The 17386-nt window shown below is 44.0% G+C and overlaps 1 protein-coding gene across 1 annotated transcript in view; it reads right to left on the bottom strand.

Annotated features, from left to right (window-relative positions):
• Window positions 1-17386, bottom strand: part of HPSE2 (heparanase 2 (inactive)) — a 709452-nt gene that overhangs the window by 25955 nt on the left and 666111 nt on the right. The window contains exon 11 of the mRNA XM_038744163.1: window positions 13731-13877. Coding sequence (XP_038600091.1) covers window positions 13731-13877 — 147 coding nt within the window. The remainder of the gene's footprint in view (window positions 1-13730; window positions 13878-17386) is intronic.

The following is a 17386-nucleotide window of genomic DNA, read 5'->3' on the forward strand; positions in this document are numbered from 1 at the left end:
ACATGGCTCAGTGGAAAGAGCACAGGCTTTGGATTCAGAGGTCATGGTTTCAAATACCGGCTCCGCCACATGTCTGCTGTGTGACCTTGGGCAAGTCACTTAACTTCTCTGAGCCTCAGTTACCTCATCTATAAAATGAAGATTAAGACTGTGAGCCCCACGTGGGACACCCTGATCACCTTGTATCCCCCCAAGGCTTAGAACAGTGCTTTGCACATAGTAAATGCTTAACAAATGCCATCATCATTATTATTATTATACGAGATGATCAGGTTGTCCCACAGGGGGCTCACAGTCTTCATCCCCATTTTACAGATGAGGTAACTGAGGCCCAGAGAAGTGAAGTGACTTGCCCAAAGTCACACAGCAGACAAGTGGAGGAGCTGGGATTTGAACCCATGACCTCTGACTCCAAAGCCCGTGCTCTTTCCATTGAGCCATGCTGCTTCTCTGCAGTAATGGTATTTATTGAGACCCCATTTGGTACATTGCACTCTACTCGGGAAGTGTAAAATGAAAAATGACGCATTCTCTGCTCACAAGGAGCAAGTACACTCTACCACAGGGGAGCAGACATGAAAATATTTACAAACACTATAGTCAGTATAAAAAATTGAATGTAAAATTTCATAAATATATCTCCAAAAGTACTAAGGATGCCTATTAAAAAGTTAATAAGTACTAGAGATGGCTGATGGATTTATACTTCACAATGAGGAAACAGTGTAGCTTAGTGGATAAAGCATAGCCCTGGGATGATGATGATGATGGCATTTATTAAGAGCTTACTGTGTGCAAAGCACTGTTCTAATCCTGGCTCTGCCCCTTGCCTGCTGTGTGACTTTGGGCAAGTCACTTAGCTTCTCTGTACTACAGTTTCCTCAATTAATAATAATAATAATGGCATTTATTAAGCGCTTACTATGTGCAAAGCACTGTTCCAAGCACTGGGGAAGTTACAAGGTGATCAGGTTGTCCCACGGGGGGCTCACAGTCTTAATCCCCGTTTTACAGATGAGGTAACTGAGGTCCAGATAAGTTAAGTGACTTGCCCAAAGTCACAAAGCCGACAATTGGCGGAGCTGGGATTTGAACCCATGATCTCTAACTCCAAAGACCATGCTCTTTCCACTGAGTCATGCTGTTTCTCAATTGCAATATGTGGATTCAGTACCTGCTCTCCCTCCTACCTAGACTATGAGCACGATATGGGGTAGGGACTGTATCTGGTCTGATTAACTTTTGTCTACCCAAGCACTTAGAACAGTACTTGACACGTAGTAAGCGCTTAAATAAATACCACTAACCAAAATATTATGGTTACTCAAGTCTCAGTTGAAGTTGTCTCGTTTGAATCATTCTTCCACTGTCATCAAAGTCAGATGGGAAGTTGGTAGGTCCAATCTTGTAAATTCTATTTCCCGGCTTCATATTTGGGGATGTGACAAGGGGACATGGAAACTGTTGTCAGAATATGCTTCTGATCCAACTTTTAAGGGCAACAGGCTTACAGGCATCAACAGGACTTTTTGAAATAGTTTCTTAGGATCACTGTAGCCTGATGACTGCTCGGTGATAGAGGCAAACAATCAGCTTCAACAAAAGCTTGAGAAGCAGTGTGATCTAATGGCTAGAACACTGGTCTGGGAGTGAGAAGGACCTGGGTTCTGATCCTGGCTCCACTACTTGTCTGCTATGTGAACTCGGGTAAGTCACTTAACTTATCTGTGACTCAGTTACCTCATCTGTAAAATGGGGATTAAGATTGTGCACCCCGTGTGGGACATAGACTGTGTACAACATGATTAGCTTGTATCCACCCCAGTACTTAGTATTGTACCTGACACACATAAAGTGCTTAACAAATACCATAAAAAGGCAAAACAACAACAACAACAAAAATCACCCCAAAAAACAAAATTGAGGATTTCTACCAGGCTACACCAAAGAAATCCTTCTATATGCAAAATGGCCAGCATTAGCTTTTGGGGGTTTGACAGAGTTTGACATTTAGTGGCATATAATAATAATAATGGCATTTATTAAGCGCTTAGTATGTGCAAAGCACTGTTCTAAGCGCTGGGGAGGTTACAAAGTGATCAGGTTGTCCCACAGGGGGCTCACAGTCTTAATCCCCATTTTACAGATGAGGTAATTGGGGCACAGAGAAGTTAAGTGACTTGCCCAAAGTCACACAGCTGACAATTGGCGGAGCTGGGATTTGAACCCATGTCTTCTGACTCCAAAGCCCATGCTACTTCCACTGAGCCACGCTGCTTCAAAGTATATTTCCTGGTTGACTGAAAGATCTGGATGTATCAGAGAAGGCATATCCACTTTCTTAAGTGATTTCTTCGGCAACACCCTATGAGCCCTTGTCAACATCGGATGGCAAGGCAGTTACCAGTGCTTTCATTTCATGAGAAGCAGCATGGTCTAATGGGATAGAGCACTTAGTACCATGCCTGGCATATAGTAAGCGCTTAAGAAATACAATTACTATTATTGTTATTAGCAAAGGCCTCGGAGTAAGAGGATCTGAGTTCTAATTCCTGCTCTGCCACTTGTCTGCTGTGTGACCTTGAGCAAGTCACTTCACTTCACTGTGCTTCAGTTACCTCATCTGTAAAATTGGGATAAGAGTGTGAGCCCCGTTTGGGATAGGGACTGTGTTCACACTGATTAACTTGTATCCACCACAGCGCTTAGTACAGTGTCTGGCATATAGTAAATGCTTGACAAATACCACAGTCATCATTATTAATTATTATTATTATTTCATTTTTACCTTTGAACTCTAATGAAAATGGGACATTCAGGTGGCAAACCTGCACTATGCTCAGCCCACCCTGGTTCAGTTCTGTTGAAGGGGATTTAGTGAAGAAGTAAGGGTTAAATCATTAATGATTAATGATTAAATTGATTAAACTGATTAAAGACTTGTGATGAAAAGGCTAAGAAATTGGGATTATGTTGTCTAGAGAAAAGAAGAACGAAGGGAGTCCTAATAACTCTTCAAATGTTTGTAAGCCTTCTACATAGAAGATAATAACTAACTCTATTCCTTTTCACCTGAAGGCAGATCCAGGTAAACTGGTTAAGCCACATCAGGAGAGATTTGAGTTAGATCTAAGGAAAGCTTTGAAAATTTCAGTAAAAATTTAGGAATAACTAAGAAAAACCCAATGTGGTTGTAAATGGTCCTTCCCCAGTTATGATTGAAAACTGGGGAGCTGTTCCTTTGTCCAATGGCTTAGCAGTAAAATGGACTGGGTGGCTTAGACTTCCATAATTCATGGAATAATTCCATGTACAGATGTAATTGCTGATTCCTTCTTATCAGACAGACAGATTGGAGCAGCTAGCACCCTAGGAGACTCTCCTTTGCCAATTAAAAGAGATATGTAGGGAAGAACATTAAGGAAGTTGACAGAAAATTTGATCTTGGCTTACCCTTTTCTATTTTTTAGTCTTGTTTTGTTGGTAAATGGTGAATTTGTAATGAAAAAATGTGTTCTCCATCTGAAGCAGCATAGCCTAGTAGGTAGAGCACAGGCCTGAGAGTCAGAAGGACCTGGGTTCTAATCCCAGTTCTACTACTTGTCTGCTGTGTGACCTTGGACATGGCATTTAACTTCTCTTTGCCTCAGTTTCCTCATTGTAAAATGAGGATTAAGATTGTGAGCCCCATGTGGGGGCTGGGACTGTGTCCAAGCTGATTAGCTTGTATCTACCCCAGCCCTTAGTACAATGCCTGGCACATAGTAAAGGCTTTACAAATGCCACGGTTATTTATTATTATTGTAATTATTATTATTACTATTATTATCATCTGTTTTTTGCCTCACCATGGGGGAGTGGTGATAGTTCCCCAAGATCTCCCATCGTCCAAGTCTCTAGGCTCCTAATCTATTAATCGATCAATCAATCGGATTTATTGAGCATTTATTATGTGCAGAGCACTTGATAGAGTACAATATAGCAGAGTGGGTAGACATGTTCCTAGGGACATTCCCTGCCCACAGCAAGCTTATAGTCTAGATGGGGAGAGAGGTATTTATATAGATAAATAATTTATAGATATGTTCAAAAGTGCCTTGGGGTTGAGGGTGGGGTAAATAACAAATGCCTAAAGGGCACAGATCCAGTTGCATAGATGACCCAGAAGGGAGAGGAAGCCAGGAACTCTCAAGAGATGTTCTCTCCTAGCAGAATCAATCAATCAATCAATCAATCAATCAACCGTATTTATTGAGCGCTTACTGTGTGCAGAGCACAGTACTAAGTGCTTGGGAAGTACAAGTTGACAACATATAGAGACAGTCTCTACCCAACATTGGGTTCACAGAACAGAATTGATTGATTTCTGACTGCCTAGGCATAATATTCTCCAACCTCTTATTTAAGAATTGGACTCAGATGGTGTTTGGCCCCTGTTCTAGGCCACCAGAGAAACTCCAATGAGGAGGAACAGGGGACTGATATAGAATGGAGAACTAAAACAACCCTGACAAGGAAATAACAAACCTTAATGGCAAACATCCTTTTTGCATTAAAGAGACCAAACTGTATCAAAAACAAACCAATTGCACTCATTCTCTTTTAGAATTCATTTAGAACTCCTTTGCTTTACTACAGAGTTTGGGCCAAAGGCCATCTACGTGTTCTAAAGCACCTATAGTGGTGCCAGTTCTGCTGGTGGCAATTAATCAATCAGTGGTATTAATTGAGTGCTTACTGTTTGCGGAGCACTGTACTGAGAGCATACTACAACAGAGTTGGCAAACATATTCCCTGCCCACAAGGAGATAATAATAATATTGTGGCATTTTTACGTGCTTATTAGGTGCCAAGCACTGTACTAAGCGCTGGGGTATATTCAGGTCCCACGTGGGGCTCACAGTCTAAGTAAAACGGAGAGCAGATATTGAATCCCCATTTTGCTGGAAGGAACTGAGGCCCAGAGAAGTTAAGCAGCTTGCCCAAGGTCACACAGCAGGCCAAAAGCCAGAGTCAGAGCATGCAATCTACAGTCTACATTCACTTACAAAAAATGGCTACTTGGCATTTGGGCACTGAATAAATATTGTTTGATTTGCCCTACTGTTGTTAAGTGCTCAGAGATACTCTGTTCTCTGGACCAGCAGACTAGCATTATGTGCCTTTGGGCATGGGGCATTCATTCATTCATTCAATCATATTTATTGAGCGCTTACTGTGTGCAGAGGACTGTACTAAGTGCTTAGGAAGTACAAGTCATTATGAGAAGCATCGTGGTCTAGTGGAAAGACCATGGGCTTGGGAGTCAGAGGACCCAAATTCTAATCCTGACTGCCAACTGCTTGCTGTGTGACCTTGGGAAGGTCTTCTCTGTGCCTCAATTTCCTCAACTGTAAAATGGGGATTAAATCCTATTCCTTCCTATTTAGACTGTGAGCCCCAAGTGGGATAAGAACTGTGTCCCCCTTTTAGACTGTGAGCCCACTGTTGGGTAGGGACTGTCTCTATATGTTGCCAACTTGTACTTCCCAAGTGCTTAGTACAGTGCTCTGCACACAGTAAGCACTCAATAAATACGATTGATTGATTGATTGATTGATTTGTATCTACCTCTGCGCTTAGAATAATGCTTGACCCATAGAAAGGGCTTAACAAATATAATGATGATGACGATGATGATGATAATAAAAATAATATTAATAGGATGGGTAACTGCCCTCTGAAAGAGGGACCTACTGCCCAAAGAACTCAAACATATGTCCTGATAAAAGAAGGACATACTTTTCTTTTTTTTAAAGTGGTATTTTTCAAGTGCTTACCATATGCCAGGCATTGTACTAAGCGCTGGGGTAGATATAAGATAATTGGGTCAGACACAGTCCCGTCTCTCATGGGGCTCACAGTTTTAATCCCCATTTTACAATGAGGGAACTGAGACAGAGGGAAGTTAAGTGACTTGCCCAAGGTCACACAGCAGGCAAGTGGTGAATCCAGAATTAGAACCCAGATCCTTCTGGCTCCCAGCTCCTTGTTCTATTAACTAGGCCATGCTGCTTCTCTACCTTTCTCCCTTTAACCATTGGTGTCTGATCGGTGTTCATCCTGAATGGCCAGTGGCCAGAAAATGTGCATTATTGTACTCTCTGAGACACTACGAAAATCTGTGCAAGAGATTTTCAAATACGACACTAACACCCATGAATACAATCTCATTGTGAGCCACACTGTCTTTGAAGCAAAGGTCATTCATTCAATCGTATTTACTGAGCGTTTACTGTGTGCAGAGCACTGTACTATACCAATATGGTATGTGGTATATGGTATATGGTCAATTTATTGAGCTAAATGATGCCCTTTCCAATAGTGGGAAAGTCCTGGAAAAAGTGGGTTGTAATTTTTGGCCCTGTAAGGTGCCTACCTCCTATTTTGTGGACATACTGATCTGGGAGAGATTGAACCTCTTTGGGGTTCATTGTGAAGTGGACAGCTAAATCTAAAGATTATTTTGTGAGAGGGGATGTTCTTTCTAATTGGATGTCACAGAGGATTTTGGAAACTAGAGCTATTGTTTGGTAAATCCTCAAGAGTGCTGCTTAAGGACTGAAGGAGTTAGATGGCTCTCTTTGTCCAGAAACCTTGCCTATCATGGTGGTCAGTGCCCCTGAGAGGCTACTGGGCTGGGGAACTGGGAGAGGTGGTGGCAGAGGGAGGTTTGAAGGTTTACTTGAGTTAACTCTGTTGTCTTTCTGAGCAATAACATCAAATTTACTCCAGGCTTGACTCTCTCCTCTCCTCCTCCTCCTGTTCCTCCTCCTCAAGCCCCCCTTCCCCTATCTTGAGCCAGCACTGCCTCATGTTGCCTCAAGGAATGAGCGGAATAGACATTCTGGCCCCAAAAGGCTTATAAAAGAGCAAGAGAGACATCAGAAGAATAAAATCACTTCCTGGCATTTCCTTTCCTTTTAATTTCCACTGTAGAGCAGATCTGTACCAGGAACCACACCCTTCTTGCGAGACACCCCATCCCCAGACAACTGCCTCTTCGTGTTGTCATTTAGTGCTTATTGAGTCTCCATATTGGGCACAGGTCCTGGTTCCTGCTCTCGAGGACCTAAGGTGGTGGGCAAGACACAAAACATCTATGGACTAATCCTAGGCTGGCACAAACAATCCTGGCAGCCGAAGAGGCTACTTACATAAGTATACTGGGAAGAAGCGTGGTTTAGTGGAAAGAGCACAGGCCTGGAAATCAGAGGACGTGGGTTCCAATTCCCGCTCTGCCACGTGTCTGCTGTGTGACCTTGGACAAGTCACATCACTTCTCTGGGCCTCATTTACCTCATCTGTAAAATGGGGATTAAGACTGTGGGCCCATGAGGGACAGGGACTGTGTCCAACCTGATTATCTTGTATCTACCCCAGTGCTTAGAACAGTGCTTGGCACATAGTGCTTAACAAATATCACAATTATTATTATTATAATTCTCAGTAGCAAAAGCAGCTGCCTGTTGAAGGGAATCACCATAAAGTGTCAGTCATCTGTGCATCCCTCCTCCCAGCTCTGCTGTAGATTAGGGGCCTTTTGGAGGTTAATAATAATAATAATTCTGGCATTTGTTAAGCGCTTGCTATGTGCAAGGCACTATACTAAGCACTGGAGTAGATATAAGCAAATTGGGTTAGACACAGTCCCTATTCCACGTGGGGCTCACAGTCTCAATTCCCCTTTTACAGAGGAAGTAACTGAGGCCCAGAGAAGCAAAGTGACTCCAAGGTCACACAGCAGACAAGTGGCTGAGCTGGAATTAGAACCCTCCTACCTCCTTCCCCTCCCCACAGCACCTGTATATATGTTTGTACAGATTTCTTACTCTATTTATTTTACTTGTACATACTTACTATTCTATTTATTTTGTTAATGTTGTACATATAGCTTTATTTCTATTTATTCTGATGACTTGACACCTGTCCACATGTTTTGTTTTGTTGTCTGTCTCCCCATTCTAGACCGTGAGCCCGTTGTTGGGTAGGGACCGTCTCTATATGTTGCCAACTTGGACTTCCCAAGTGCTTAGTACAGTGCTCTGCACACAGTAAGCACTCAATAAATACGATTGAGTGAATGAATGAACCCATGACCTTCTGACCCCCAGGCTCATGCTCTCTCCACTACACCAGGCTCGAAATTAGGGTAAGAATGAGTTCTTCACACTTCAGTAGCACCCGTGGCAAAGGGGCAGAGATTCTTTTCCACTCCAGGGGAAATCCACCATGACAAGCCCATTAGATTAGCTTGCAAATGCCACACAAACACAAACCCAAACCGACTGCTATCCTAATTTAGTATATGTTTGTTCTTGATTTCTGTTTTAGTGATTTTACATTTGAAAGGCCTAAAGCAGCCCCCGAGGGAAAGGGTAATCACCAGACTGAGGGGTTTGAAGAGTCCTTGTCTGGCCCCTCCTCCCCTCCTCTTCTCCCTTTTCCTGAAAGGGAAGAAAAGGGGCTTGGCAGTTGGGAGGTGAAGATTTGTGCCAGGAATCTGGAACAGCCTGGAAAAGGGAAGGGAGGCTGAGAACAAAGATGTCTGACTTATTGTGGGCAGGGAATTCATTCATTCATTCAATCGTATTAATTGAGCACTCACTGTGTGCAGAGCACTGTACTGGGAAGTACAAGTTGGCAACATATAGAGACGGTCCCTACCCAACAACGGGCTCACAGTCTAGAAACGTATGTTCATTGTTATATTGTACTCTCCCAAACACGGTACAGTGCTCTGCACACAATAGGTGCTCTATAAATAATTGACTGGTTGACTAGAGTGAAAAGAGTTGGCAGGAGAATGGGCAGAGATGAGAATAGTCTTAATAATAATAATAATAGTAATAATAATAATTGTGGTATTGGTTAAGCACCTACCATGTGCCAAGCACTGTTCTAAGCAATGAGGTAGATACAAGGTAATCAGGTTGGACATAGTCCCTCTCCCACATGGGGCTCACAGTCTTATTCCCCATTTTACAGATGAGGTAACCGAGGCCCAGAGAAGTGAAGTGACTTGCCCAAGGTCACACAGAAGACAAGTGGCAGAGCTGGGATTAGAAGCCACCTCTTCTGATTCCAAATCTTCCACTAGGCCATGCTCCTTCTCTACTGATTTGATGTCCCCACTTTTTCATTGCTTCAATTGCTCACATTACTGCCATTCCCTCCTATCCACCTGGTACCTGGTATCACGGGATGGTAGGCAGCTTGAGAAGCTCACGTGCCCCCCCCCCGATCTTGGGTGATGGCTATGGCCATTCTCATAGTTCTGCTCCCTGTGGGTCTTGGAGGAGCTGGGGAGGTGTGCCCTCCCTCCACATATGCGCCAAGCTAGCTCTCTTCCTCCCTTCAAAGCCCTATCATGAGAGCTCACCTCCTCCAGGAGGCCTTCCCAGACTGAGCTCCCTTTTTCCTCTCCTCCTCCCCATCCCCTCTGCCCTCCCTCCTTCCCCTCCCCACAGCACCTGTATATATGTTTGTGCAGATTTATTACTCTATTTATTTTACTTGTACATATTTACTATTCTATTTATTTTGTTAATGATGTGCATCTAGCTTTATCTCTATTTATTGTGATGACTTGACACCTGTCTACATGTTTTGTTTGTCTGTCTCCCCCTTCTAGACTGTGAGCCCGCTGTTGGGTAGGGACCGTCTCTGTATGTTGCCAACTTGTACTTCCCAAGCGCTTAGTAATAATAATAATAATGATGGCATTTGTTAAGCGCTTACTATGTGCAAAGCACTGTTCTAAGCACTGGGTTAGTACAGTGCTCTGCGCACAGTAAGCGCTCAATAAATACAATTGAATGAATGAATGAATGTGAGCCCGTTGTTGGGTAGGGACTGTCTCTGTATGTTGCCAACTTGTACTTCCCAAGCACTTAGTACAGTGATCTGCACACAGTAAGCACTCAATAAATACGATTGAATGAATGAATGAATGAATGTGAGCCCGTTGTTGGGTAGGGACCGTCTCTGTCTGTTGCCAACTTGTACTTCCCAAGCGCTTAGTACAGCGCTCTGCACACAGTAAGTGCTCAATAAATATGAATGAATGAATGAATGAATGAATGAATGAATGAAACTCCTAGTACCACACTGGTTGGGCAGGAGAAAGCTTCCCCAACCAGAGTCACTCCTGCCCCTCAGCTGTCCTAAATAGCTTCCATTATTACAGGACACCCTTTGAGTTCCTGTTGAATGAGTCCCTTTTGCCACAGTGACCAGTGGAGGTCCCCCAGAAGTGACGGGAGATCCACTCTCATCTGGCATCACCCTGGAACACCCCTGCAGCCCTCAAGGGACCCTCTGATGTCCCAGGGACTTTTCCCTCCTTGCCGAGAAAAGCACTAAGTGCCACCGTCCCTCCCAAGGTTGATCTGTGCTTGCCAGGCTGGGGATAAAACGTGCTCCCACACAGTCCCAGATCTTTCCATTGTCACGGAGAAAAGCACTGCAGTAGACACTGCCTTCTCTCCCACCATTGAGGGTCCCTGCTCCCTGCATGCTCCACGTATGGTGGCTGGGCATAATAGCTGGCCATGTGCTTTTGGAAGTTTCCATCACCACTGCAGAAAGAACTCTGCAACCACTATCGTCCCTCTCACCAAGGGTCCTTGCTCCTGGCTTGCTACCGTGTGCTCTCAGACTCCTCCTGAACTTGGAGCCTCTGCTGTCTATTTGTTTGTGTTATGTTTTAATGTGTGAGCCCACTGTTGGGTAGGGACTGTCTCTATATGTTGCCAATTTGTACTTCCCAAGCTCTTAGTACGGTGCTCTGCACATAGTAAGCGCTCAATAAATACGATTGATGATGATGATGTTTCATCACTTCTTTTGTGTCAGACTCCAATACCTTCATCCTATTTAAACTTTTAGATTGTGATCCCCATGACGGACAAGGGGCCCTATTTAATTCCCACGGATGTATTTTCTCTCAGCACTGTATTAAGTGCACACTGTAAGCTCTGAATAAATAATAATAATAATAATGATAGTATTTGTCAAGCGCTTACTATGTGCAAAGCACTGTTCTAAGCGCTAAATACTATTACTAGTACTATAGGGGCTCAGCAGCCAGTGGTGCAGCAGGAGCTAGATTAGGCATCTGGTAGCAGCATTGGAGACAAGTAAGCAGAGCCTGTTAGGAATCCACCTAGAAGGGAGGGCAGGTAGCATCCACGAAGACTCAACCCAGAGAGAGTAACCGCTGGCGGGCATCTGCAGATCCTAGGAGCTCCAGAGGCACTGTCTTCCCCTCCAGATCCCCCTGAACATGGGTGCCACTTCCAAGCCACAGGACTCAACAGCAGGAGCTGAGGTGGCGGGAGACTGGTGCTTAAAACAAAAATACCAGAGATAAAGTTGCACACACCACTTGAGAAACGGACCTCCCAGTATAAAACTGGGTGGATGGCCACTCTAATCAATCAATCAATCAATCAATCATATTTATTGAGTGCTTACTATGTGCAGAGCACTGTACTAAGCACTTGGGAAGTACAAATTGGCAACATATGGAGAAGTCCCTACCCAACATTGGGCTCACAGTCTAAAAGGGGGAACGTAGTCGGAAAGAAAAGAAGGGAGATTTATCTATAACTGAGAATTCTTGTATGAGGTTTTGATAGGAAGGAGTACATTTCATGAAGGCAGTAGCTGCCAGCAGCATGTAAAGACAAACTTCTCCTCTAAACTGTTAAGATCTAAATTCTGGTTTAAGGCCATTTGTTCCAGCAGCAAGCCATTTTCTTAGTCTATTAGCTCTTAGAACATCATCAGGACATTTCTCAGTCTGTTCTTAAGTAACTATAGGCAAAGTTTGGAACGGTGCCACCCACGTGAAGAGTTAAGTCTCCTTCTCAGAAGGCACAGGAAGAAAGCGGGTGTTGACGCTGAGGCAGTGAGGGGGAAACAACTTCAGCAAATGACTCCCCAGCTCGCTTTGTTTTGCTACACACAGGCGGCCAGAAGCCCAGTGAGAGCCCCCGAAGTTGCAGTGAAATGGTGAACAATTACGGCACAAATATCGGTGGGCAGCTGTGGAGGGTGCAGGCCACCTGCTCCAAGTTTCCAGCTTTGGTAAACTTATTAAACAGCAAAAATGGAATGGAATTAGTACATTTCCTCAGAGTGCCTTCCTTCCAGAGAGGAGGAGCGTTTCAGGGGTTGGGAGATCTCCCATTACAAAGGCCTTCAGAACTTTGACCTGGGTTGCCTCGTGCTGGGAGAGAATGGAAGCTGTAAAGTCTCTGTGGTTTTGATGGCTGGGAATGACAGAGTTTAATAATAATAATAATAATGATGATGGTTTTTATTAAGCGCTTCCTATGTGCAAAGCACTGTTCTAGGTGCTGGGGAGGTTACAAGGTGATCAGGTTGTCCCATGGGGGGCTCACAGTTTTAATCCCCATTTTACAGATGAGGTAACTGAAGCACAGAGAAGTTAAGTGACTTGCCCAGAGTCACACAGTTAGTGCCAACAGCCTCCCTGAACCCAACAGTCCTTATCCTAGGGCAGACCAATTTCTGCCTTTGCTCATCCTCACTCAGGATTCATGTGATGGTGTCACAGTGGCCATTTTATGGCTGCATACTTGAGTCTGGCCAACCCGAGAGCATTTCTCTGGGGCTCTCTGACCCCCCAACCCTTGCTTCAGGACCATCGTGCTATATTGTTATTGTTATATTGTTACATTGTACCCTTCCAAGTGTTTAGTACAGTGCTCTGCACACAATAAATAAATACTCAATAAATACTCTTGAATGAATGAATAAATTGCGTTCTCCTTCAGGGTCCACATTAACCCATGATAATAATAATAATAATAACGGTGGCATTTATTTAGTGCTTACTAGGTGCAAAGCACTGTTCTAAGCACTGAGGAGGTTACAAGGTGATCAGTTTGTCCCATGGGGGGCTCACAGTCTTAATCCCCATTTTACAGATGAGGGAACTGAGGCACAGAGAAGTTAAGTGACTTACCCAAAGTCACACAGCTGACAATCAATCAATCGTATTTATTGAGCGCTTACTGTGTGCAGAGCACTGTACTAAGCACTTGGGAAGTACAAGTTGGCAACATATAGAGACAGTCCCTACCCAACAGTGGGCTCACAGTCTAAAAGGGGGAGACAGAGAACAAAACCAAACATACTAACAAAATAAAATAAATAGAATAGATATGTACTAGTAAAATAAATAAATAAATAAATAGAGTAATAAATGGTGGTAGTCGGGATTATTCATTCATTCATTCAGTCAATCGTATTTATTGAGTGCTTACTGTGTGCAGAGCACTGTACTAAGCGCTTGGGAAGTACAAGTTGGCGCCATATAGAGACGGTCCCCACCCAACAACGGGCTCACAGTCTAGAAGGGGGATTAGAACCCGTGACCTCTGACTCCAAAGCCCGGGCTCTTTCCACTGAGCCATGCTGCTTTCCGTGATGCACTGCAGCAGCTGAATTAGGCAGTGGAGGGAGGCCACCTGCTTAAGGAGAAAAAAATGGACATAAAAGCGCCTGGTTCTGTTTAGGTCCCAGAGAGGGTACAGGCCAGCTGAAAACCCACCTGGCGTAAAACGTGGTGGTGATCGGCAGGCACTCCACCCTTAGTCCCCCATTCTCCTGCCACGTTAGTGGTTGCCGGCCACCTGCCCCTCTTAGATTTCACTCACTTGGACTGGAGCCCTTCCTGCCCGTAGGGTTGCAGGAGATACTGGTGAACGATCTTGTCCCTGAGTGTTCCGGCCAGTTTGATTTTCTTTCTCGATCGATGCAGGTTGATGATGTAAAGGGTAATGGATCCACGGACGTAGTTGTGGCTGTTAATTGGGAAGACAGAAACGGGGAGAAGATGAAAACATAGGGGTCAGGAGGAAGGCCTCGCTGTTCTATATAAGTTGCTTTCAAGAAGCAAAAAAAAAAAAAATCAAAACGTGGAGGATAGTTTGTTTACAAGAGTGAAGGTGAGAAGAATTCTGGAGCAGAGATTCTGCTTTCACTCTTCTGCTGTTTCCTGTATTTTCTGCCTCCAATTCCCCCTTGTTCCTAATGTGTTACTTGGCTCCAGATTAATAAAAACAAAAACATGTAAGGGAAGGAGAAGCCTGTCAGTTTTTTTGGCTGACTGTGTCTATAACCCTTTAACCCTCTTTCTTTCCTACCTTACCCTTTGGGGAAAAACCTTATTCTGTGGATGCTGGATTCCTTACATCCTTATTCTGGTACTGTTTTACTCTTTTTATGGCGTTTGTTAAGCACTTACCTTGTGACAGGCACTGTACTAAGCACCGGGGGAAATACAAGCTAATCATTTTGGACACAGTCTCTGGTCCCACATAGGTCTCACAGCTCAATCCCCATTTTACAGATGCACAGAGAAGTTAAGCGGCTTGCCCAAGATCACACAGCAGGTACGTTGAGGAGCCACGATTAGAACCCAGATCCTTCCGACTCCCAGACTCATGCTCTATTCATTAGTCCACACTGTTTCTCATTCTCACTACTCCTTGAATTTCTGTTAGATTATAGTCACCTGGAGGGCAAGGACCATCTTTTAGTTTAAGTTTGGATAACCCCTCAAATAGCCATGTATTTGGAGATACTAAGGAAATCATAACATTAATAAAGGCCAGGGTGCTCTTTCAGGTCACTAGGGGACTGGTTAGAGCATTGGTCTTAAAGGATCCACCTATCACTGGTATTTATTTAGTGCTTTTTGTGTGCAGAGCATTGTACTATATACTTGGGAGAATACAATACATTAGAGCTGATAGACACATTTCCTGCCCAAAAGGTGCTTACAGTCTAGAGGATTAATGCTTCTCTCAAAAGGGTTAACGTGAAAAACGTAGGCTTGTTAACAATACGGTGCGCTCTTTTTATTATAGTTTATTGAAGCTTGGGGAGAAAGTGACGCAAATAGCAGGAAAGGTAAATATAGGATTCATTTAATTAGGACATTTCTTAGTGTACTATGATATACACAGAAATGGTAATGTTCTTACATTTGAAGACAAGGCATTTAAACACAGTTTGCTCATCTAATCTTGGGTTTTTGTTTTTTTGGTGTTTTTTTTCTCCCATTTTATTCCATAATCTTCCTGCAGGGAATTAAACTGAAGAAGTTGAAGACATCCCTCTAGACCGTAAGCTTGTTGTGGGCAGGAAACATATCTACCGACTCTGTTATATTGTACTCTTCTGAGCGATCAGTACAGTGCTCTACGCGCAGTAAATACAATTTATTGATCCTTTCTCTGGGAGGAAAAAACAGGGAAAGTCAAGCTAAGCAGGCTGGCAGCTGCTGGAATTCTGGCACCTGCTATTAGCTTGGGAGAGGAAGGAAGATGAGCAAGGGTAGAAAAGAAAGGGAAGAAAGGAAGGGTTGAAGTTTAAGGAGAAGGGTGGAGGGGAAGAGAAGGAGGGATAAGAAGAGGAAAGGAATGAAAATTAGTCAATCAATCTTACGCATTTATTGAGCACTTACTGTGTATATAGCACTGCATTAAGCACTTGGGAGAATACAATAAAAAATATAACATTCATTCATTAATTCAATCATATTTATTGAGCGCTTACTGTGTGCAGAGCACTGTACTAAGCGCTTGGGAAGTACAAGTTGGCAACATATAGAGAAGGTCCCTACCCAACAGAAGGCTCACAGTCTAGCAGTCACAGTCTAAAATAACACTGTAGGAGACACATTCCCTGCCCACAGTGAGCGTACAGGCTGGAGGGGGAGACATACATTAATATAAATAAATAAAATTACATATATGTACATATATCCCAAGTATATCCCGACTCCGCCAATTGTCAGCTGTGTGACTTTGGGCAAGTCACTTAACTTCTCTGTGCCTCAGTTACCTCTTCAGTAAAATGGGGATTAAGACTGTGAGCCCCCCATGGAACAACCTGATCACTCTGTAGCCTCCCCAGTGCTTAGAACAGTGCTTTGCACATAGTAAGTGCTTAATAAATGCCATTGTTATTATTATTATTATTACTACATAAGTGCTGTGGAGCTGGGAAGGGGATGAATAAAGGGAGCAAGTCAAGGTGATGCAAAAGGGAATGGGAGAAGAGGGAAAGAGGGCTTAGTCAAGGAAGACCTCTTGGAGGAGATGTGCCTTCAATAAGGCCTTGAAGGGGGAGAAAGTAATTGTCTGTCAGGTATGAAAGAGGAAAAAGAAAGAGAGAGAGAGGAGGGGAGAGGAGGCAGTGAGGAAAGAGGATATCTTTGCCCTTTTCCCTCAGAGATCTCTCCAATTTCTCAAGGTTGAGACAGTGTCAGGGTCACAGCTGAACTAGGGAACACCTTTCCCACTCCTTGTGAGAAGGTGGGGAACAGTCTTTTAGACTGTGAGCCCACCTTTTAGACTGTGAGCCCACTGTTGGGTAGGGACTGTCTCTATATGTTGCCAACTTGTACTTCCCAAGCGCTTAGTCCAGTGCTCTGCACACAGTAAGCGCTCAATAAATACGATTGATGATGAACTAGAGTGACAGAAGATTCTTAGCCCTGAGAGTGGGAGTGGAGATCTCTTTAGGGAACAGGTAAGGTCTTCCTTCCTCCTCTTCTCTCCCTCCTCCCTCTTTCTGAGAGCAGATGTCTGGGGCTTCCTCTGGTGCCTGCCCTCCCTCCAGCCCCCCAAGCAACCTTAATAATAATAGTAATAATAATCACGGTATTTGTTAAGTGCTTACTATATGCCAAACATTCATTCATTCATTCAATCGTATTTATTGAGCGCTTACTGTGTGCAGAGCACTGTAGTGAGCGCTTGGGAAGTACAAGTTGGCTAACACTATTCTGAGCGCCAAGGTACAAGGCAATCAGATTGGACGCAGTCCCTACCCCACATGGGGCTCACAGTATTAACCCCCATTTTACAGATGAGGTAACTGAGGCACAGAGAAGTTAAGTGACTTGCCAAGGTCACACAGCAGTCAAGTGGTGAAGCCAGGTTTAGAACCCACATCCTTTGACTCCTAAGCCTGCGATCTTGCCTCTAAGCTATGCTGCTTCTCACCTTGGTTTCCACCATCTCCCAGGAAGAAGCAAGTTGTCCACTCTTGCCCCCATCCACCCCACATTCATTCATTCAATCATATTTATTGAGCGCTTACTGTGTGTAGTACTAAGCACTGTACTAAGCGCTTGGGAAATACAAGTTGGCAACATATAGAGACGGTCCCTACCCAACAGCGGGCTCACCCAGGTGGGCTCCCAGGCCTCTTTTGCTACTGAGGACACTGCCAAGTGGTTTCTCTCAGGGCTTCCTCCTCCTCACCCTAACCAGTTGCATGCCAGGCCACTTGGCTCAAT

This window comes from Tachyglossus aculeatus, chromosome 3, assembly GCF_015852505.1.
Source record: "Tachyglossus aculeatus isolate mTacAcu1 chromosome 3, mTacAcu1.pri, whole genome shotgun sequence".
NCBI lineage: Eukaryota > Metazoa > Chordata > Mammalia > Monotremata > Tachyglossidae > Tachyglossus > Tachyglossus aculeatus.